Here is a 24,593-nt window from a genome sequence, read left to right on the forward strand (position 1 = left end):
CATTCAAATAAATAAAAGCACACACTCTCATTTGGTGAGAGACAAAGCTGTGTAATATTTGCACTTTCCTGAGAATCTGCTATGCAACTGCCATCCCAAGGTGAGAGATAGCAGGAATTGTGCAAGCTACTTTGATGTATCAGGATTAAGGCAAGATCTTAGAATCAGGAAATGACATTCTTCCTAATATGGGTTTTCTTTCTCAGTTGGCTAGCCCTAGCAAATTCTACCCAGACAAGTGCCTGATGTAAACAACTGGAATGCAAAACAGCATGGTAACTGTCTGCAGGTGAGTTTCTGATATTATCACAAGCTGTCTCCATTATTCTGTTCCTGAAGAGCTTCATTGTTAGGTAAGCAAAATTCTTAGCACCCAAAATGGACTTTTAGAGTTGAGACAAGGGAGCCTATGTAATCAATGGTGATAGCTCAGTATTGTAGCAGTTTAGCCTCACAAAGCTTACACTTGCTTCTTAGCCTGTCAGCTCTGATCAAATTGGCCTCAACCACTACATCAGAATACATTTACCAAATTACCATTTCACTACTTACTTTTCAGGCATCCTGTTGCTGCATATCTCAGACCAAAAACTGTACAGTGCACAGCTATGTACCCCCAGCAATCAAATTTGGTTAGTCTTGGCAAATTGCTCTTTGCACACACTAGAGGTTTAACTGCACTGGACTACAGGCCCTCTTGTGTTTTCTACTTGGCGACTGGACATCAGTTAAAGTTGGGGAGGATAACTGCTAACAACTGAGGCACAGGTCTGTGTTGGAAAAATTAAATTAAGCTAGATGTACAGAGTTCTTTAGTACATTTCTATATAGTTTTAACACACATGGGGATTTCCTTTCATCCCTTGAGCCTTTAGACTTTCAGTCCCATTCAAAATATAACCAGAAGACCCCAAAGAAGTTCACTGAGCTTATGCCTTCTGGGAACACAGTTATTTATTTATTTATTTATTTATTTATTTATTTATGGCTGTCTGCTGCTCACTGCAACACCATGGCTGCCATGTTTCTTCAGACAGAGATCGGAAATAATTGATTTTCAGGTAAGAAACAAGCACACATTTTTGGATGAGACCAGAGGCTATGGTGACACTTTTATTTATCTTTAGCCTATGCAAGCTTCTATTGGTGATTATTCCCTCCCCCCAGCACTGCTCTGAAATGCTGGATGCAAAGGAGTAAAAAAGTATACATATAATTTTTTAAAAAGCAACAGTAAGTAGAGTAATTAAGTAATTAAGTAATCTTCCTTACAGATTTCTGCACAGGCTACTGTGAGAAAACCTAGACTGCTGCTCCTTCACCTGGATAAACATTATGGTGCCAGCTGAGATGGCTTCCGAAACTCTGATGGCACAGACTTCCTGACTTTTGGCTTTGGGGACCACCTACCTCTGTCCATGCTGTGCCATTTCAATCGCTCTGCGAGCTGGAACCGGGGATCCTCCATCTGTCACACTCAGGACCTCCATTGACTTCCTTTCTGGCCTCCGCTTCCCATGTCTGTTCAGCATTGGAGAGTCCACACGCTTTCTGGGGGGGTCTTTATGCAGAGATAATGCAGTCAGCATGGCTGAACACACCTCAGATGCCCCCGGCTCAAAATACTTTGCTTCCCAGGAAATACCCACACCATATTTAGAAACTGCAAAAATAGGGGGCCCCAGTGGAAAACTGAAACATTAAGACTCCTCTGTACAATATCACACATGAAAAACCCCTCTTCACTCCATGAATATCTCTCAACTATGAGTTGCCATTCAGAATGGAAACCATGAGTATCTCTCAACAGCTTTTCAAAAATGATCTTCAACAAATGTAAGTAAACAAGTAAAAAACAGAGCTGTGATTATCTGGAGGGTGAAATGAAAAACAAACTTCTCCCACTTGCACATAAGGTTAAAACACTGTTAAAATAAATTATGGTTTAAGGTGGGTAAGCTGGAATGATAAGAATACTCACTTCACTCCTCCACACTGTTCTTGCCTTGCTGCTGGGAACAAACCAGAGTCTGTTTAAGTCTGAATCCAGGCTTGTGATTTATTTCTCTCCAAACAAACCATGCACAGAAACCATGCTTTGCTCTTGGCTTACTGCTTGTAGCTTGTTTGGAGGAAGCAATGAGTTCTGGTTCAGGCATCATAGTAAGCCAGACCCTGGCTTGCTTCCCAGTAGCACAGCAGAAGCGGGAGATGAACAAAGCAAGCTTGCTGCTCGCTTGCATTAAGCCATAGTTAATTTTAATCTTTGGTTTAGCTTTACGTGCTAACCAGGCCAATGTAGCAGTCACTGAAATGGAGATTACAATATTCCAGACAAATAGCAGCAGTCACTGAAATGGAGACTACAATATTCCAGATGTAGAGACATTTTAGGTAAGAAGGTTTTATATTTGCCTGTAAGCAGCTACTTAAAAGTTAAATGAAGGCATCTTAGAAGGGCAAACAAGATAGAGCCTAAACTGCCAATGGGTCTTGTAATAAAAAAATAGCAAACATGGAGTTTGGCATTTACTGGAGGATACTGTACAGGAATCTGCCACTTTTAGCCTATGAAACACTCAGGAATGGTCCAACAGTGTTCTGCCCCAGTTCTCCAGCAACTTGCCTTTTCAATATGTTGTGTGTGTTAAAAACCCTCGTTTTGCACTGAAGAAACTACTGCCCTCTGACAAAACAGGGGTTTTCAACTATACCATATTTTATACCGTCACGTCTTGATTTATGTGACCTTTCATATCATCATCCCTCTTCCCCAAGGAACCAAAACAATGTTACAGCCAGGCAGAATGGAAACAAATAAGCATTCTTGCATGTGTGCTGATGAGTTTGTTCTTGACAGTAGGGCTGCTAGAGCAAAGTTTTAAAAAGAAGAAATGCTGCTTTCTATTCTCATAAATCTGCAGTGGCCTGTATAGAGAGATATCTGTGTGCTTTGTGCAACTGTGGAATAATGTCAGACTACATTGCAGGAGAAATTTTGGTTCAATAGAGAGGAAGAAAACATACTTCTGAGAGAAGGGAACCACACACATGCACAGGATCAAAAAGAGGAAAGTTAAAAAAACAAAAAAAACAACAGACTACCAGAGTTGAATCATTCATTTAGCATCAGCTAGAATTCCAAAGCCTGAACTATTGCTCTAAGGTTTCTCAAACTTGCCCATGTGTACCTAGACAGATGAACACTTATTCTGCATGGCATGCATCTTTGAAGTAAGTAACATCTCCAAGCAACTATTATTACACCATCACTACTTCCCTGATCCTTTCCTCTCATCTCTTTGTTTGAGGCCACAGTTAATGGCTAATGATGAGATATTCATCAGAAGCATGATTGCTCTCAATTAAACCTTGCTCTGCATTGCCAGAGATATTGCTAGGAGCAAAGAGCTAAACTTATCCACCATGCTTCCCTTGGGAAAGGAAGCACAACTAACACTTGAATAATAATGCACATGAATTCTAAAATATGATGACACATCACACAGATATATGCAGCTCAGAGATAATGTTAACACATTCAGGGAAGACATTTTTCTTCCTGCACAGAAAAATCCAGACAATAGTTTGCATTAGTGCATGAAACGAATGTTATGCTACATCTGTGGCATGCAAAGAGAAGGAGGAAAGCCTACCTCAGATGCACAACTGAGGCATAAAATTGCACTTGTCTGCGCAGGAAGTCAAAATTCAACCACTTAAATAATAAGTAGCAGAATTATCTTTTGTGCCAAAGCATTTAGCCAAATCAATTTGTTGTCTATGGAGCTTACTTTAAGAAACTCCCCTATATGTATACGTAATTCATTGTCTAGGGAGTATACCTTAAGAAGTCAGAAACAGCACATCAGAAAAGACTCTCCCATATTTTTCTATAAGCATTATGTGAGATATAGTAAGAGAGCAAGTATGCTGCATCCATATTATTTAAATCCACTGGATTCACTGGAAATGCTTCCTTTCTGCTTTATGTGCATATGTAGCTAAGAACATGTTTCAAGTGAAGTGATCAAGGACTGCTGACTGTGACTTCAGTATGAAGCTCCAAGTTCAGTCCGATGCACACATGGAGCTCCCACCCACACCAGCTTTTATTTCAGTGGTGGGGGAAACTCTAGCCATGCAAGGAGATGCATAAACTGAGATGCGGTCACCTCTACTGAAGTTAATTTTAAAGCCTTTCAGGTGCAGGTAGGTCTGTATCTGTACGAGACCTTCTGAAAATGCAAGGAGCTTCTCAAATAGACTGAATATTATGTAACATGCTATAACACTTGGTAAGATGTGGCCAGTCCCTCCAGTGAGAGCAACACCAAAAGAGGGACCCACTCTAGAGACACAGATTTGTTTCCAGGTATACCTATTTCATTTCTAGGAGGAAGGTCCTCATCCTCATGACTAGGATATCTCTCTTTCCGATCAAGGAGAAGAAAATAAATCATTTTCTCTTGGTTTTCTCTGGAAAAACAACAATACATCATCATCATCCAATAAAAATTTCCAGTTTTTTGCAGAATATTAACTTCATTTATGATATCTTAAATGATGGAAGAAAGAGCTGGTGCAGACATTATTGAATGGACTTACCTGCATGAATAGCTACTCCTTGAAAAAGAACTGTTACCTTCTGAATTGTTTTTATGGTTGACAGTTTTAATACGATGCTCTCAGGTCATAAGAATATTAAAAGAGCCCTGCTGGATCAGACCAAAGGCCCATCTAGCCCAGCAACCTGTTCTGACAGTGACCAACTAGATGTCCATGGGAAGTCCATGTGCAGAACCAGTGCGCAACAGCACTCCAATGACTTGTGATTCCCAGAAGCTGAAATTTATACTGCCCTCGACAATGGAGGTGGAACTTAGTAATTGAATCCTTTGGGGGACAGAATATGAGGGATATGGATACATTTATAAATAAATAAATGTTTTGCTCCATGTAAAACACTCTCTTCACATGGAAAAGAAGCAAATAAGGAAGACACATTTCCATGTGCAGGGACACATTTTGGTTTGGTTTTTACATGGAGGAGTATTCAAGCATATAACCCTCCCCTCTGTATCTGAAGTGGTACAGCTTAAAAAGGATTGCACAGACCACTGGTAGAGCAATCATGGGGGCTTCTTACAACTTTGGTTCCCAAGCGTGTTCTGCCTCTGCCACCAGAGCCAGAAGGTATGAGAGGCAGCAGCGTCCCTGGCCTGTGAGGAACCCTTGACTTGTGATGGACTGAACATTCAGTTGCTCTGGCGACCATTCCTGAGCCAGAGGAAGTTTCTATATGCTTTTCTGCGATTATGAGGGGGCAGCTCTTGTCTATTTTACTGTATTTTAAAAAATATCAGGAGCTATCTCAATAACTTTGGTTAGTAGCCAAGGTAAAAAATAGTCCGAATAAATAAATAAGAGGCTGAGCTATGAATCAAGAAAGCCCTCATTTGAATCTTGCTTCTGCTGTGAACTCACTAGATGGCCTTAGACAGATCACTGTTTGTCAGCTTCAGCCCCTCACTTCCCACCACCTGCAAGATGGGAGATAATTATACTGAGCTACCCTACAGGATTGTTGTACTACAACTAAATAATGCATATGAAGTACTTTGTACAATTATTATTATTATTATTATTATTATTATTATTATTATTATTATTATTATTATTATTATTATTTATACCCCGCCCATCTGGCTGGGTTTCCCCAGCCACTCTGGGCAGCTCCCAACAGAATACTAAAAACATGATAAAAGATCAAACATTAAAAACTTCCCTAAACAGGGCTGCTTTCAGATGCCTTCTAAAAGTCAGATAGTTGTTTATTTCCTTGACATCTGATGGGAGGGTGTTCCACAAGACAGGCACCAATACGAAGAATGCCCTCTGCCTGGTTCCCTGTAATATCACTTCTCACAGTGAGGGAACTGCCACAAGGCCCTCGGCGCTGGATCTCAGTGTCCGGGCTGAACGATGGGGGTGGTGACGCTCCTTCAGGTATACAGGACCAAGGCCGTTTAGGGCTTTAAAGGTCAGCACCAACACTTTGAATTGTGCTTGGAAACATACTGGGAGCCATGTAGGTCTTTCAGGACCAGTGTTATATGGTCTCAGCAGCCACTCCCAGTCACCAGTCTAGGTGCTGCATTCTGGATTAGTTGTAGTTTCCGGGTCACCTTCGAAGGCAGCCCCATGTAGAGCGCATTACAGTAGTCCAAGCGGTATACTGATGTTGAATATTATTATTACTACTACTGGTAGTAGTTTTAGCAGTATCTGCCAGAACTGCATCAGCTCCTAGTGACCCTCAAGAGATTCCTTTGATTAGATAGATGATAGATAGATAGATAGATAGATAGATAGATAGATAGATAGATACGGTAGATACGGTAGATAATATAGATAACACTGAACTGGGTGGGTGGCAAGTCTGATTTATCACAAGGAAGTTCTTTTACATCTCAATCTGCTGAAAAATTATTATTGGCTCATCTTACTATACATGGCCCATGCACCAGGGTAACATTATGTCACAGAGCCTATTTAACAGATGAGTAGAAAAGAAGATCTTCCATGGCTGCTGCAGGGAAAAGAAATGCTGCATGTAGCAAAGTTTGCCTTTTAACAGAAACCTGCAATAGCTAAATAAATCATGCCTTCCATGGTTTTTGGTGACTGTTCCCATATACCCATCAAGCCTATGTTAAGCAAACACTGAATGCTTACTCTTCTGTTAGCAGGTCCTGTAAGAGTTTATTTCTGTCACGAAAGCAACCTAACGAGTGCATGCTCTCTAAAACATCAGGATCAATGTCCTCCAAGGAAGGGAGAGAGCGAATCTGCACCTTTCGAGGAATTGGTTGTTCTGGTTCTGGCTCATTCTTACCCCCTCTGCAGAAAAGGAAATAGAGGAAAAAATAAAACATGGTAGGATTTTAATAACAAGGCTATAAAAAGCCATCTGTCTTCCTAAGAACAGACTTCCTCTATCTTCAAAATTTAAAAGGATATTAATACCATGAATACCTTGCAGATCCACTGAATAGTAACTTCATACATGGAAATAAGTCCCATTCATTCCAGTAAATGCATTTTCAAGTAAATATGCAACTGTGGGTTAAGCTATGAAGGATAGTTGCAAGACATGGATTTTTAGCAGCACAGATTGAGCAAGCATCTAGGTAAAATATTTACTATGAGCAATGATGATCCCCAGGAATGTGCATTCAAGAATCACAGTTACCAACCTGTTTTAAGGGATTTCTATTTTTAGCATACTGCCACTTTAATTTAATACAAAACAAAATCTTATTCATAAGAACTCTAGGAAGCAGAATTCACTATCTATATTACAAATGGAACCCAAGTGCAATGTCTTGTTCAGCTGTTAGCTGTCATTCCTGTACTTGATGTGTCATAACATTTCAGTCTAGCTGACCCGTTTTATCTCCTGAATGTTGCCACTGCTATCAGTCATGGCAACAGCAGGTACACACACATTCACACTAAAAATAAGGCCCATTTTTCAGGTATAGGCAGCCTGGGTGTGACTGGGAAAGACTTTTGTTTGCAGGTAAACAGTGTCCCCATGTGCTCTGGCACTTGTCACGGTGTCCTGTTGTTCCAGAAGCAGTTTAGTCATACTGGCCACATGACTCGGAAAACTGTCTGCGGACAAATGCTGGCTCCCTTGGCCTAAAGCGAGATGAGCACCACATCCCATAGTCAAATTTGACTGGACTTAACCATCTAGGTTAGGGATGCTTCAGATATGTTTTGAGCACCCATGAATGCCGGAAAGAAACCCATATATTTCCCCTGTGATTTTAAAAAGGGATCTTATGATGGATTGTATTCAGGTACATCCAAAATAGTGTAGCGTGCACAGGAATCTCTAACAGTACTAATCTAATCAGTGAGCACGGACAATGGTGGGCCTCTTTTTTTTTCTGCTGAGCTCATGGTTGCCCACAATGCAGACATGGTGCAGAAGCTATGTACAATTTTCTAGTTTCCCTGAAAAGCAGTGACTTTAATATGTCTTTCCAAATATCAACAAAAAGTTACTTACATATACCATATGTGCTTCTGAATGTGTTCTAGCTACAAGAAAAGAGTAAACAAAAGAAATGAGTAAACTCAAAATAACAGGTACATACGTTATGCTATTGAGCATTGCAATTTGGTCAGAGCACCAGAGGTGTTATCTCTACAGAAGAGTCCCTGTCTCAGTTCCAATGGCAGGATGCTGTGACTACACTAATCATTCTTTTTATACACACCTGTGCCAGTTGCCCCTCATCCTCAAGCTGCAACATATTACAGGTGAAAATAGCTGCAGGACAAAGCTTACTACCAGAAATTGGTCTGGATTGCATGCAAAGGGGGGGGGGGGATGTTTTTAAGTGACAAGCCTAGAACCTCAGCACCAAATATTTCTCAGTCAAATCATCTAGGTTACAGGAACCAATTTTTCAAAAATTGGCATCATTTGGAGACATCACGTTACATGTTGTGGGAAAATGATTGCTTGTATATGAGAGCATGAGCAAAGTTCTTATTGTTGCAGGGTGATCTCATAGCTAGAAGCATCCTTGGAGCATGAACAGCGCGTGAACAGCTCGTGCTGTCCTATATGATTGGCTAACGTAGCATGGCCTGATCGCTCGCACGGTTTAGTACGAAGGTCTTTATCTACTGGCTAGAACAAATTGCTTGGCTTGTATTTTGTATCTTTCCTTGGCTTGTATCTTTCTGATTTCACACAATAAAAAGCTGCCATATTAGCCCTAGGAGCAGCCATATTTCGGAACCCCTCATGGTGTGAGACTGATTTTTCCCTGGATGCCGAGCTGCAACTCGACATTTGGTGCCCCGTGTGAGGCCTTCGGACTTCACGTTGTTTTTCATTATTCAGCACTCACCAACACGTCGTTCATCCACGTAGTGGATCCCTGGTGAGTGCTCCCGTGTGACTGCCTTCGGATTATTCAGCACTCACCAACACGTCGTTCATCCACGTAGTGGATCCCTGGTGAGTGCTCCCGTGTGACTGCCTTCGGATTATTCAGCACTCACCAACACGTCGTTCATCCACGTAGTGGATCCCTGGTGAGTGCTCCCGTGTGATTTCTTTCGGATTTCATGCTGTTTTACAACGTTCAGCTCTCACCTCGCCCCGCAAGGGCTGCAGACGCGTCGTTCATCCACGTAGTGGATCACTGGTGAAAGCTCCCGTGTGAATGTGATTCTGGACTACGTTACGGACTTATCAGCACTTATCTTCGCCCGGACAGGGCAAAAAGGCGCCTCTCTCTCATCCTCCTACGGATCCCTCGGTAAGTGCTCCCTGCTCTTTTTGCAACTTTGCAATCATGGGAAAATCTCTCTCTGCACCACAGAAAAAATTTTATAAAGACCTTAAATTCCTTTTGGCCAGTAACAACCTTGCTGTTCGGAAAGCTGACCTTAAGTCCCTTATAATAGCTCTGGACACTCACTGTCCGTGGTTCCCCCAGGACGGAACTTGGGGGTTAGATGATTGGAAAAAAATTGGACATTTCTTTCAAAATCATCCACAAATTGATGTCAAGGTTTTGCATGCCTGGAGTAACGTCTACAAAGCTATGTCGTGCTTAACCCCTTCAAACATTCTTCTGGCTGCGGCAACAGCTTCTTCAAACGCCCCCCCGGTTCCCGCTTTGCCTGCCTCAAACGTTAATCCTAAACCTCCGGACATTCTCTCTTCGGCTCATCCTGTCACTCCCCTGCATTCTTCACTTCCTGCACCTCCCGTTACTACTCCTCTCCAAGAATCTTCGCATTCAGCACCCCCCACTCTTCCAACTCCTGCGCCCAAGGCCCTTGGCACCGCTGTTACTACTCCTCTCCAAGAATCTCTCCGTGCCGCTGCCCCATTGTTGGGTTTTGACTGTACAACTCCTAATCTCTTCCCTGTGATTGCTCCTGCCGCGCCAGGGGGAGGCCCAGCCCGGCACGAACAGTTTGATTTGAGATTCATAAAGGAACTGCATTCCTCTGTCAAGGACAATGGTTTACAATCTCCTTACACCCTGGGCTTGTTTGGCACTATTTTTCAACAAAATTTGATACCAGAGGATGTTAAGCTGTTGGCCCGCACTGTAATGCAGCCTCATCAAATGATTTTGTTTATACAAGCTTGGCACTGGGCCTGCCAACGTCGTGTTGATGGGATTCGGAATAATCTTAATAATGTTGCATTGGCTAATCATCAGGCTGCTTTGGCCGCTGCCGCTGCTGGTGCCGCCCCACCCCCAGCCCCCGTCATGTTAACCCAAGCTGATGTCCTCGATGGGTTAACGGGAGGAGGCAATTTTCTTACTATTGCCCAACAGCTAACTCTCGATCCTCAATATTGGGAGGCCACCACGGCTGCTGCCCAAGAGGCTCTGGCCTCTGTCCCTGATGACAAGAATGAGCGCAATGGCCAATTGGGCAGCGTCAGACAGGGCCCTGCAAAGCCCTATGGACAATTTGTTGATCGCTTGTATAACACTCTTAAACGGCAAGTTCAGGACCTGGCAGCACAAGAACTGACTGTACGCCAGCTTGCAAATGAGGACTGTAAGCAAGCGCTGCGCCTTCTAATGGCAACATCAAATATAGCCATTGCTGATATGCTTAAAGCCTGCCAGTCAGTGGGCACTGCTAGCCACGGCCTGCTAGCCACGGCCTTGTCCTCCGCCGTGTCCCAAAATCCTGCAAAGGCTACAACCTGTTGGATTGACAGTGGCTAAAGAAAAAATCCAGCGGACCTTACCCATTACGTACCTGGGACACAAGCTGACAGCATCTGCAGCCATTCCAGTTACGCCTCAACTACAGTTTCCTGCTTATCTTAGATTGGTGGATTTACAACAAATCCTTGGACAGCTGAATTGGATAAAGAGTTATTTGGACCTGCCCACCTCTACCTTGTCTCCACTATTTTCTGCCCTTAAAGGACATAAGGATCCAGCAGACAAGATCACAGTCACCTCTGCAATGGAAGAGGCTATAACCACTGTGAACAACCATCTCCGCAGATGTATGGTGGACAGGATTCCTTCTCTTTCCATGGCACAATTATCACTTGCAGTATTTGCCACCCCGCTCCTTCCAACAGCTATATTGTACACCACAGGCCAAAAGCCTGGGACTGTGTCTATTGTGGAGTGGCTTCATTTGCCTCATACTCCTCCACGGAACGTGTATGCTACACCCAACAGCGTCATGGACCTTGTTGCTAAGGGCCGACATCGAGCCCTTGTCCTCTCTGGAATGGACTTACAGTCAGTGTACCTGCCCTTCTCACAGGAACAATTTCAGCATCTGATGATGACAGCCGTTTCTACCCAAATAGCTTTTGCTGATTTCTTGGGAAATATCTCTCACAATCCTCCTAAAGACCCTCGTTTGTCTTTCCTTACAGGGCTACGTTACGTCTTGCAAACTGCTTTGTCCCCCTTACCCTTACCCTCCGCCCTTACTGTGTTCACTGATGGTAACAAATCAAGAGGGGTGGTGGTGTGGGAGGAAGAGGGGGGATGGAAAAGTTTGTATACTACTGAGCAGTCCTCAGCACAACGGGCTGAATTGGCAGCTGTAATTTTGGCATTTCAACAGTTTGCTAATATCCCTTTCAATCTCATTGTGGATTCTCAGTATGTATATAATCTTTTGAATGTCTTACCATTGTCTTATATCACTCCTGCTATTGACAAAAATTTGTTTACATTGTTTTCCACTTTGCAGAACTTGGTACAAGCTAGAACTTGTCAGTTTTATGTTGCCCATCTCAGATCTCACACTGGCCACCCTGGGTATTTGGCAGAAGGTAATGCCCGGGCAGACCATGCTTTGAAAAATGGTATTTTTTCATTGTTTTCAGACCCATTTGAAAGTCATTCTGTATTTCATCAAAATGCTAAAGTTCTGGCAAAATCATTTTCGTTGCCCATTTCTCAAGCTCGAGACATTGTGTCACAGTGCGCGGTATGCGCTAAATCTCCCACAGTCATTCCTTTTGATGCAGTCAACCCTAGAGGCCTGCATCCTCTGGCAATCTGGCAAATGGATGTCACCCACACGCCTTCTTTGGCTCCATTTTCTAGGGTACATCTCACTGTGGACACTGCCTCTGGCTATATCTGGGCCTCTCCGCTCAAAGGAGAGACCACTCGACATGTTATCCAACATTTAATGCGCTGTTTTGCTGTTATGGGAAAACCCCATACCTTAAAAACTGACAATGGCCCTGCGTACACTTCTCAGGCCTTTTCTGATTTTTGTTCTTTGTGGGATATAAGGTTGACTCATGGCATTCCTTTTAATTCTACAGGGCAGGCGATAGTCGAGCGTTCTCATTTGACCTTTAAGACCCTTCTCAACAAGCAATTGGGAGGTCGATCGCCTACTGTATCTGAAATACCTAATGCTGTACATCAAGTATTATTTACTCTAAATCATCTCTTGTATCCCCACAATAAGGATTTTACGCCTGCTGAACTTCATTTCCGGAAGGAAGAAGTATTGCAACGCCCTTTAGTGTCTTACAGGTTGCTTCCAGATCCACAGTGGAAGGGTCCAACTTCCTTGATTTCCTGGGGTCGAGGATTTGCGGCAATTGACGTAGACGGAGTTCCCCGATGGGTTCCAGCCCGCTGCGTTCGACCTTGGCGCTCTTCTGTTGCCTCGTCTTCGCCCAAGGAGACACCAGCGCCTTGAAACCGTATTTTACGCTGTTTGCCGGTGATGACCTCTCACCTGACCTCAACCCGCATTGCAGTTGGAGACATCGCCATATTGATGTGCCCTGGATAAAGTCACCTTCCACAGCTGTTCCAGTATTTCCTGGCATGTTGAAAGGCCATCTTCAACCCTATCGCGTTGGCCCCCCTTCCCCCTGGGAAGCCACCGTTTCTACCACTTATCGTTACAGTTTTGCCGCCTCTTGTCTGGGAAATGAACCTGGCTTTGAAGGATGCCCTCGTCAGACCGGCATCGCTTGGGTTTTGCCCCCCAATAGCGACCATCCCATCGGTGTCACCACGTTTCGTTGGGTTTGGATTCTTGGCTCAGCAGTGCACGGAGCAGTACATGAGGCCTATTTACAGCAAATGGGCTCCTGTATCTGCAGAAATGGCTGTGTGGCTTCTCCTGGATTGTGGTTTTTACATGTCAATAATCGAGCCACGAAATATCACGCAGGTTGCTCGGAAACAGCTATTGGAATAATTCACCATTCTCACCCTTATTGCCCCCCCGAGCAACCAATATGGCATCGTCCTGAGTGGCCCCACAATTCCACTTCACACGGGTGGAGCCTCTCCGGGAACTTTGTAAAACACCGCTTTCGTCGTGCTGCTCTTTTGCAGAAGGCCAGGAGGCCTGAACCTTATCATCAGATTTGGACTAACAATACTTACGTTAGAGACATTAATCATTTTGCTTCTATGCTTAATCTTTCTGATTGTTGGATGTGTATGCATATCCCTCCTCAATCAAAAAGATCTGGCATTTTATTACATGGTATTCCTATAAATGCTTCATATAAGATTAGCAATAATATGAAAGACAATCGCATAAGTTTACCTCCTGTATCTCTATCGCTTGTAGAATTAGCTCCGTATTGTTTTCATTTTAATCATAATAGCAAAAAATTTTTAGGTCACTATCCATATTGTAATTGGACATATGAGTACATTAATGGATCTTCTTGTTTTCTTAATGTTACAACCATGAGTGGTAGGCCAAAGGTCTTAATTAATAATGTCACGACCTACATGACCTATGAACAACAAGCCGCGTGTAGAGATTTTTATGTTTGGTTCGACTGGATGAGAAAGAGCAGCAGAACTACATGTTTGCTTCAATCTGATTTATGGTTATTATGTGGCACAAGGGCCTACAAAGAAATCCCCTCTGCCTTTTCTGGTACCTGCACGTTAGGAATAGTAGTACCCTTGGTGTATAAAATAGATAAGCTCCCAGCGGTCCGTTTGCGCAACAGAAGGGAAGTACAATCACCTATTTCTCAATATACAGGGACAACTATTTCTAGGTCTCTTCTGCCTTCTTTAGGTGCAGCCATGAATTACCGTGATTTGCATAAATTGGCAAACTGGACAGAAAATTTGTTCAATTCCACCATTTTGGCTTTAAAAATGATTAACAAAGAAATATCAGAAATAAGAAATGTAGTTCTTCAACATCATTATGCTTTAGATGTGATCCTTGCTTCTAAAGGTGGAATTTGTGCCTTAATTTATTCTCATTGCTGCATGTATATAACTGATCAATCAACCAATATCTCTGCTACTATTGATCATATGGAACAAATGATAGCCCATAATCCTTTGAATCCACCTGAAGGTTTTGATCCATGGGAGTGGTTGTCTTCTTGGTTACCCAATGGAGTATGGTTAAGAAAAGTATTATTGATTGTAATTGCATGTGTTGCTGGATTCGTCGTGGTGTGTTGTTGCATTCAATGCATACCCTCTTTGATTTCCCAATGCACTGCATGGTGGTACCGACCACGGCCCACCACAGGGGTTACAAGAGGAATTTATGTTGCAAAGTGTAGACGCTTAGGCAATGAAGTGTACTAATGGTCCCTCTTTTTTCCTCTAACAATATAATAAGAAAAGAGGACATGTGGGAAAATGATTGCTTGTATATGAGAGCATGAGCAAAGTTCTTATTGTTGCAGGGTGATCTCATAGCTAGAAGCATCCTTGGAGTATGAACAGCGCGTGAACAGCTCGTGCTGTCCTATATGATTGGCTAACGTAGCATGGCCTGATCGCTCGCACGGTTTAGTACGAAGGTCTTTATCTACTGGCTAGAACAAATTGCTTGGCTTGTATTTTGTATCTTTCCTTGGCTTGTATCTTTCTGATTTCACACAATAAAAAGCTGCCATATTAGCCCTAGGAGCAGCCATATTTCGGAACCCCTCATGGTGTGAGACTGATTTTTCCCTGGATGCCGAGCTGCAACTCGACAACATGTCACACCAAGAAGGCTGGTAGCTTGCCTGACTCCATTCCCCACATCTCTTCTCCATCCCCCCTATTTTCTTCAAGGGTGCACAACACAGTTCTGGCCTATTGCTCTGCATCATGGTGTAATTTTTCTTGCCCTTCTACCTCTGTCCACTGAAGGCTGAGGAAGGGAAAGATATGCCAGAGCTTGCATGAGATTCATGGCTTTATTAAAGACACAGAGGCAAAGACCGAATGAGAACCCAGTGAGTCCAAGGACTGAAATAGTGTGGGGCTAAAGTCTTCAATTCTAAACAAACTGTGCTAAATAGAACTGCAGCAGGAGTTGTAGACCATGTGCAGAAGTCACATGCTGGATGTATTCTTACAGCATCAAAATCAACCAAACACGATATGCAAAATTACTTTCACTCATGAAGGCCACAGAAACATAATTCTTGCTCTGCCTCATCCAGTGCTATTCAAACTAACAGCTGGCTAACAGAAGAGACCGTTTGCTGGATGACGATTCCAAGTGAATGTGCCTCAAATCAAACTGCTGAGCTCACAAGTGTGCAGTATGCATAAGGGCTGAAACTATGTGTGACCTAGAGAAGGGCAGAGAACTGGAACGACTTAGAAACCCCATTGGCTGAAGCAAGGGATCAGAGGCCCATTAAAACTGGCCAGGAAGAACTGAGGCAGCTGTCCTGCTCTCATTACTTTCCACTTCATTTCCAGACTAATGAGAACTGGAGAGCCAAAACATGTGCATGGCTACGTGAAGGAACACAACAGGCTGAGGGAAGACTGCTTTGAGGCCGAGAGAAGCAGGGGAATTAGGGGCTTCTGTACATTATATAACAATCATATTGGAATGCTCCAAACAGACTTCTTTCTTGTTTTAATGAGGCAGCTTATTTGGTGTGACTGTGACAGGGGTTTACCAAAATCAAAAGCACAAGGAACAGAATTCTGAACAGTAAAATTTGAAAGTGGGTAAGAAAATTTTAAGTTTCCTCTATTTTCGATAGCAAAGGGAAAAGTTAGGCTTGCTGCTCCAAACTAGCTCACCTTGTAAAAGCTAGAGTTTTAGTGTTAGGGAGAATAAGGCCACTGTAATGGTAGAGTGGTCCCCAGCTACAGCACCGATCCTATAAGGCTGGTTAGTAGCCTTGGGGAACCCACCCTAATTCATTCTCTCTGCTTCCAACACCCACTTACGGATCCCCTAGGACCAGGGGTGCGGGCTTCCCACAGTCTTACAGTGGTCACCTCTAGAGTAATGGAACAGCCAGCTACATTCCAAGTCTCTGGCTTGACAACTTCAGCCTGCCTCCCCTATCCCAAGCACTTTACCAATCAGTAGCATAGGCCCATGCAGCCATAAGCCACATGAGTTAAGTAGCCCTTTTGTGTGTTCAGAAACCAGTATAACCCACCAGCCTAATTAAACAGTTTGTGCAAATGGATCATAGGTAAAAAGTAATCTCTAGGGTTGTAAAGAGCTGTTGTTTCCCCTTCCCCCTTAATGCACATTTCCTACTTCTGCCTTAGTTTCTAGACAGATATTCAACAGGTAAAGCCTTTTCTTGTATGGAAATCCAACAATGGAAAGAGCTTCACCATGACGGTGCTCCCTCTAATTTTGTGTTATGCCATGCCCACCCCCCAATGGCAGTCATTTTGTGATGGGCACCCCCAGCACTCTTTCAAAAATCAGAATGTGTCCCCTGGTCCAAAAAAAATGTTGGTGGCCCTTGGTACAGATGAAAAGGCTAAGGCATGTCCATGTTGGCTTCATTCTGAAGCCTTCCTATAGTTGCAGCTATCATGCATTGGAGCTAGTGAGGAAGAAGGAAGGGCAGCTAAGGAGGGCCAGATATACAAACAATCACGCTCCTTTAACACACATACGTCACATAACATACCTAACACAGAGAGACACCTGACACTGGCACACTCTTCTTTCTCTCATGCTGGAACACACAGAGGTTATGGGGAGAGGGGAACCAGCATTTCTGGGCTCCATTTGCTGAGGTGGGAACTGCCTTCTCTGTCCATTGCAAGGTGACAGTTTCCAAGCCAGATGCATTTTCAGTATTTCCCAAGTCAGAAGAGCCTGCAAGGTCATGGCTGCAGCCAAGACTGAGACAATTTGACCCTTCATATAAGGATATCAAATGGAAGTCTGTTGTATTTCTTTTGCTCTTGCCACTTCAAGCCAAACATTGTGGGGCTAAAGAGGACTTGGTCAGAAACTAGCCTTAAAAATGCAGCCGTAGTGCTAGTTTCTAAAAATCTCACTCAGAAACCATTTTCAGTTTTTCTGTTTGGGGATATGGAATATGTGCTATAAAATCAGTTTCTATTCTTATTCCAATTTAATTGCATTGAAATATTATGATGATATCATACATTCCTTGCTTGCTGCTGCCAACATGTCCACTGCCTTTTAGTTTTCTTTTTAAAAAAAAAGATGGCGTAATTAATTAATGCTTTGTTACTTTTCATCTACTTTAAAGTGACAAGGAAGGGTTACAGGAGGGCAATTGGTTTTGACAAGGAGTAGACGGTAGGCTTTTTGCTCTGCAGAGCTAGAGAAGGTGATCCACAGTGGGAGTTAATCTCACTCCTTCTACCTTCATTTAAAACATGGTATTTAAATGTGTTTAAGTGACAAAGGCATTTAACAGGCTTCCCCAAGAGGTTTTCCTCTTTGTTCTAACTACTGCTTGCTACGTTTAATGCCATTTTGGAAAGAAGCTTTAAAAATCCCATTTCCATATATCAGAGGAAGAGGATATTGTCAAATTACAGCTTCCAAAATCCAATACTATCGGCCATGCTGATTGAGGGTTATGGGAGTCCAACTTCTGCAGGGTGGAATGCTGGCTACCCCTGCCATATCACATGGCCCCATTATGCATTATAAAAACAAGCTCTATAGGCAAACCCACAGTGGAAGTTCCATTTTTAATATTAGAGGAGGGAACAAGGAATATAAAAAAATTCCTTCCAGTAGCACCTTAAAGACCAACTAAGTTAGTTCTTGGTATGAGCTTTCGTGTGCATGCACACTTCTTCAGATACACTGAAACAGAAGTTGCCAGATCCTTCTATATAGTGAGAAGGTGGGGAGGGGTATTACTCAGAAGGGTGGTGGGAATGGGAGATTGGCAGATAGCTGAGATGAGCCTGTTGACGACTCTTAATGACTGTAATAGGTCTTACAGGAAAAGGCAAGGGGTGAGAAGGTGAAAAATGGCTTAGTCATGTATAATGAGATAAGAATCCAATGTCTCTGTTCAGGCCAGGTCTCTCCATGGTTTTAAATTTGGTAATGAGTTGCAATTCAGCAGCTTCTCTTTCCAGTCTATTTCTGAAATTCCTTTGTAGTAAAACAGCTACTTTGAGATCTTGTATAGAATGTCCTGGGAGATTGAAGTGTTCTCCTACTGGTTTCTCTGTTTTGTGATTCTTGATGTCAGATTTATGTCCGTTTATTCTTTGGCGTAAGGTTTGGCCTGTTTGTCCAATATAGAGAGCTGAAGGACACTGTTGGCATTTGATGGCATACACAATGTTAGACGATGAGCAATTAAATAGTCCCGAGATGGTATGTGTGATGTTGTTGGGGCCAGTAATGGTGTTGTCCGGGTGTATGTGGCAGCAAAGTTGGCATCTGGGTTTATTGCAGGCTCTGGTGCCAGTGTCCGTGTTAAGTCTGGTTGTAGTATTATTGTGGGTTAGGAGTTGTTTAAGATTGGGTGGCTGTCTGTAGGCAATGAAAGGTCTTCCTCCCAGAGCTTGAGAAAGAGAACTGTCATTGTCCAGGAGAGGTTGCAGATCTCTGATGCTGCGTTGTACTGTTTTAACTTGGGAGCTGTATGTGATGACTAGAGGTGTTCTGTTATTTTCTTTTTTGGGTCTGTCTTGCAGCAAGTTCTCTCTGGGTATCAGTCTGGCTCTGTTGATCTGTTGTCTAACTTCATCTGCTGGGTATTTTAGTTCTAAAAAGGTTTGCTGTAGATCTCTTAGGTGAGAGTCTCTGTCTGTAGAATTGGAACAGATGCGGCTGTAACGTAGTGCCTGGCTATATACAATGGACTGTTTGGTATGTTTGGGATGGTAGCTAGAGGCATGTAGATATGTTTGTCGGTCAGTTGGTTTACTGTAAGACCTATTACAGTCGTTAAGAGTCGTCAACAGGCTCATCTCAGCTATCTGCCAATCTCCCATTCCCACTACCCTTCTGAGTAATACCCCTCCCCACCTTCTCACTATATAGAAGGGTCTGGCAACTTCTGTTTCAGTGTATCTGAAGAAGTGTGCATGCACACGAAAGCTCATACCAAGAACTAACTTAGTTGGTCTTTAAGGTGCTACTGGAAGGAATTTTTTTATTTTGACTATGACAGACCAACACTTGTTACCTATCTGTAACAAGGAATATAGTTCTGCAGCTTTTTTGGGAAGATCCCAAAATTGTTCATCTTCACATTAGAGATGAAAATAAAAGCATATGCAACTTCTCAAGTCGCACAGAGCTTGTGATCTGTCACTGTGGAAGGCAAATACTCTGAATTACTACAGGGTTTATCCACACTTACTTTTTGCCCTGTTCTTTCCAGGCACAGGTCTGCACTGTTACACTTTTTTGCCCTAAGCTTTCCTTGGGAAAACTCGTTCTTTAAAGCTAAATTGGAACAAGCATCAATTCGGGTTTTCAGCAGACTGCCATTTGCTCCAATCATGCTGTAAAGCGTGGGCTTTCATGGGGATAGCTCCAGAGGAAAAGGAAAAAGAAAAAGAAAAGGAAAAAGAGGATGCTTTAAATAGCAGACCATGCCTGGAAAGAACAGAGGAAAGGTAAGTGTGGATAAGCCCTCAGTTAGATAGCAGGCTTTGTAATGACCCAAGAATCAATAATGACAATGGAGCACTGAAAATTGACAGTAGTTTATGTAAATTAATGGTTGTAAATGAATGCACAACAGGATGCAAGACTTTTTGCAAAACACAAACACTGCTCTTTGAAACACAAGCATACGCACATAATATCTGTGTATTGGAGTAAGGTGGGAAATCAGAGGGAACTCAGCAACACCTAGATTGTGATGGATCTAGGATATTATGAGTTGCTCACTAAGCTGCATGCAACCTAGAATGATAATAAGTGGAACTGAAAGATTGGCAATTACTATGCAATGAGGTGAGGGTTTTGTTTCCACCTCTAGCAGATGTGTGTCTGGGAGGGTGTGGGGCTCACGTCATTAAATCATCATTTCATTTAATGCAGATTGACCTAATAGAATGCTGTCTTCTGTGGAAAAGTCAAACAATGATCCAAGTTGTGATTTATAAATATTTTAACAGAATGACGTTCTGAGAGGAGTTTCAGATTTACATTTTTTCATACATACTCCCATGCAGAAGGAATCTGTGAGCTCAATATTATCTACTAAATCATTGCCGGCTCCTATATACCGTATATGTTGCTCGTACCAAAATGCAAGAAATGTCACAAATTATATTAGAAGTCCTGCTTTTCAAAATTATTTAAACTTACAATATTAGCATAGTATACACACAAAATATTCCCACGCAACACTGACACAGTTCCTCTGCAAAAAGTACCAAGGTGAAACTTCTCAGAAAACACAGGAGAGAAAATCTAGACATATGCAAGCAACAAAGTCTGGGTCCAAATACCAATGGTGCCAAAATTCATAAATGGAGGCTTTGTAATGGCAAACATATAATGGCAAACTCTGCAATCTGTTTGCTTTTCTAAGCTGAGTCCAAACTGCAACAACACGAGACCCAACAACACGAGGCTCATTATCAGTTTACTTGCACCATCACTAGAGCTCCTGCTATCACATCCATCAGTTTACCTTTGTAAAGTACAACAAAAGGATGTTCTATTTGATGGCCACCCTGTGAGACCTATCCCATCCCAACCCTCATTTCAACAGCAGCATCCCAAGCATCAGTGGCCACAGTATGAAATTTTATTTTTGCGCAGAGCTCTGACATTAAATAAAAACGCACAACTTTTAGAAGTGGAGGTGATGAGTGGAAAGCAGAAGTCACGAGATCTACAGTGAATGCCTTCTTACCGTCAGCCGTTTCGAGGCATCCACTTCAATCATCCCCCGCAAGAGATTTTGACAATCTGGCGGGATGAAATGTGGCATATGGAACACACCACGTTTCACTTTCTCTAGCAGCTGCCGCAAGTTATCGTCATCGAATGGTAGGGCACCCTGGAACAGCATGACCAAGGAAAAAGAGAGAAAAGTAGTAGAGGAAGGAAGCAGTGGCAGTGGCAGAGGAAGAGGAGTGCGGGGGGAGCGTACCGCCCCCGGCAACACGATCCCGGTAGGGTGCCATCGTGCTGCCCGCCCTGCCTGCGCTGGGCACCACGCCCTTACAGGCAGCGTGCCAGGCCACTGTGGCTGGCACACCATGCCCCCCATACGCATGCTAGCCCCGCTCCGCCCCTGCCTGCTCTCCACCCCCAGTGCCGGAGCATGAAGCTCTGCCACTGGAAGGAAGAAAGGTAAATGGGTGTTGAACACAAGCAATGACAGAACAGAGGAGAGAAATGAGGAGACATTCGGGCCCAAACTACATATGAGGTTAGTCACAATGCAGGCTATTAACTGAAGAGTATTTTTCTGATAAGCAGTCCATATGAGAAGAGGGGTCCCTGCTCTAGACTGGGATCCTAGTGTGAGAAGTGTAGGAGAGGGTAAACTTCTGCCAAGCTAGATCATGTCAACAGAAAGGGACAGCTTTGTTTGGACTTAATTTAGTCATAACAGAGCACTTGAACACGTCAGAATGGCCTTAGCACCCTAAAGAATGTGTAGTGCCAGAAATGGTTGAATCCTGTCACTAGCTACTCAACAGAACCCAAATTCTGTCACATGTGGTTTAGCCCTAAAATAATGGATCCAAAACACAGATTGGGTAGAGAACAATTCTGAAAGCAGTATATCCCTTTATCCTTTTCAGCACAGAAAATAAAACTTGGTGGAACATAGATAAATATCTTGAATATTAATTAGTCAATGAGGAACAGAACATAGCATGAATGGTTTTCAAGAAAATTATCCATAGATACAAAGATTCGCTTAACTTCAGCTGAGCTGTTTAGTTGTAGTTGCAACTCAAGGCTTTGATCTGCTGGCAATCCTCCAGGGCAAACTCTTAGCAGCAGATGTGTTTATCTGCTCCTTGGTTCTAATCTCCTCTGGACATATTTACACCAAACACTAAAAGACGGCTGTTTAGCATGGGAGACTTTTCCACCTTACAAAATGTCAAAAGGCCAGAAGGAAGTGTGACTGACCAGAATATGACCTATGTTCACGCATAAGACAAAGGTTTTCTTTCAAAGGTCTTTATTCAGAATAGTCAGCTCAGAGAGCTAGGATACCATCAGCTCCTGATGCTAACCAAATAGCTGGATCACATAGTGTTCAAGCTGAGCAGAGACCGCAATGAATATGAGTTTCTCCACTAGCCTAAAATGAAGATATAAAATCCACTGGGTGATATGGTAATGGCTTTCTCAAAAACATTCCGCATCAAATAATCTCTCTGGGTTACCTCTTAGCCTTGCTTTCAGTATGCTATGAAATATAGCAGAAGCAAATTGAGGGAAAATTGGTTATCAAATTTCCCATGTTATCCACAGGATTGCTGAATCTGGCCCCAAACTGAGTTAAAGGTGCCTTGCATGTAAGTGTGTAATGCTGAATTCCAAAACAAAGCCTTTGATAGCATAAGGTTTATAGCAATATATTAATCTAAGAATACCCTCTGACTATTAAGCCACTAAAAGCTCCTAATGCCGTAACTATTTTTATGAATTATAACAATGTTGACATTTGAATGTAGTTGCATAAGGTTTCATATGGAAGGTCTAGTGCTACAGAATATATCTTAATTTACACCTAGTGATGATATGATTTGCTAGTAAGTAGTCTGAAATTATCTGATTTAAGTCAGGTGTATCGTGTTAAGCATGCATTTTTTAAAAAAAGAATAATGCATGTCTTTCTCCCTAACAGCTAAGTGAAGAAAACACATATTTTTAATAACTTGTTGGGAACAGCCCACAGTTGCTGGGACACCCCAGTCAGAGAGGCGGCATATAAATAATAAAATTATTTTTATTCTTATTACACAGATATCCAACCCAATTTCAGTGAAATATTGATTAGATAATGGGAAATTTGACAGACATTGTTTTTCTCAACTTGTTTCAGCTATATTTCATGATCTAACTGGACTGACATAATTCTTTCTAATACATGTCCCTTTCTCTGGAAAGGGATCAACCATATTATGGAAACTATCTTCAAATTTTGTTTCACTTTGTTTCTTTCTGAGTCTTTAATAAATGGGTGCTCTACTCATCTACTATTTGATGAACGGAATGTGATGAAAGTGTTATTGATTCCATTTGTATGACCTCGTTGTATCCATTACATACGAGTGACAACTTTCCACAATAGTCTGGACACTTCCTTTAGAATACCTCTCTCATTTCCTTTGCTAGTACACACACACTGCTTTTGACAGCTTTTGATTTTGCCAACAAGCCCTGAACTGATCTGGGCCTGCATTGATCCACTCTGGACAAATTCCAGATCAGCCCCGTTTGGTTCAGAATCTGGGATTTGTCCAGACCAGATGCACAGCCTTAATACATGCCTATGACAGATATGTAGGTACATGTTCAGAGGGGTGCTGAGCCCTCCAGCAACATTTTTAGCATGGCATTTTGAAATTATGATTCAGTAGACCAAAAATGCAAAAATACAGTAGTTGTCCTATATAGTGAAGGTAATGACTCACCACTAACAATGCAAACAAAATGACTCCACAGCTCCAGACGTCTGCTTTTCTCCCATCGTATTTCTCCCCCTGTACAATATGGAAATAGGAGATTTAACCTGAAGGTTGTTAGATAAATCCTTGAATTCAGATAAAGTCCTTGAATTCAGTGGGAGGAAACGTTCTTTTTCTCCAAACCACACCAATATATTACACAGATCTAATATATTACAAAAAATGCTTAATTGCACACAATGAGTATAGGCTATATTTAGTACAGTTTGGCAGGTAAGAAGTAGAGAAGACCACCTTTTGAAAGAACAAAGGACTTACTATGTTAAAACAGTAAACAACAATTTTAACATAACCATACTGCTTAAGTCTATGCTTTCCCTGTCTGTCACTCTACCCTGCACAGAACATTAATCTCCCTGTTTAAGGACCTCTGAGTCACTGTAAATATATCACATTCACAAACTGCATCTATATATGGCACTAGCCAGGTTAGCATGGGCATAGTGCCCACCCATTTAGGAATTGCCTTAGGGTTCATTAGAGCTGCTTTGCCCTTTCCTGTTCTGTGGACATGTATACAGATCTTCAGTAATGTAACACTGAGATGAGAGAGAAGGCCGGAGATGGATAGGAAGTTATGCACATACCTCCCATTCCAGAGGATGGATTCGGGTATTGTGGTGCACATTGTGCATACACAGA

The 24,593-nt window shown here is 42.5% G+C and overlaps 2 protein-coding genes across 16 annotated transcripts in view; one reads left to right on the forward strand and one right to left on the reverse strand.

The window, feature by feature from the left end:
• Positions 1-24,593, reverse strand: part of BRSK2 (BR serine/threonine kinase 2) — a 409,910-nt gene that overhangs the window by 59,289 nt on the left and 326,028 nt on the right. For all 15 annotated transcript variants that reach the window (XM_081205131.1, XM_081205133.1, XM_081205126.1 and 12 more), the window contains exons 7-12: positions 23,898-23,966; positions 21,146-21,292; positions 8,084-8,115; positions 6,739-6,903; positions 4,382-4,479; positions 1,411-1,561 (exon numbers count right to left, since the gene is read on the reverse strand). In XM_081205131.1, the coding sequence (XP_081061257.1) occupies positions 1,411-1,561; positions 4,382-4,479; positions 6,739-6,903; positions 8,084-8,115; positions 21,146-21,292; positions 23,898-23,966 (662 nt within the window). The remainder of the gene's footprint in view (positions 1-1,410; positions 1,562-4,381; positions 4,480-6,738; positions 6,904-8,083; positions 8,116-21,145; positions 21,293-23,897; positions 23,967-24,593) is intronic.
• LOC308593224 (uncharacterized protein) lies at positions 12,218-14,652 on the forward strand. The gene is made up of 2 exons (XM_081205346.1): positions 12,218-13,763; positions 14,116-14,652. The coding sequence occupies exons 1-2, from the start codon at positions 12,681-12,683 to the stop codon at positions 14,125-14,127; spliced, it is 1,095 nt and encodes a 364-aa protein (XP_081061472.1). The 5' UTR covers positions 12,218-12,680; the 3' UTR covers positions 14,128-14,652.

This window comes from Podarcis bocagei (assembly GCF_964188305.1).
Source record: "Podarcis bocagei genome assembly, chromosome: 1".
Taxonomy (NCBI): domain Eukaryota; kingdom Metazoa; phylum Chordata; class Lepidosauria; order Squamata; family Lacertidae; genus Podarcis; species Podarcis bocagei.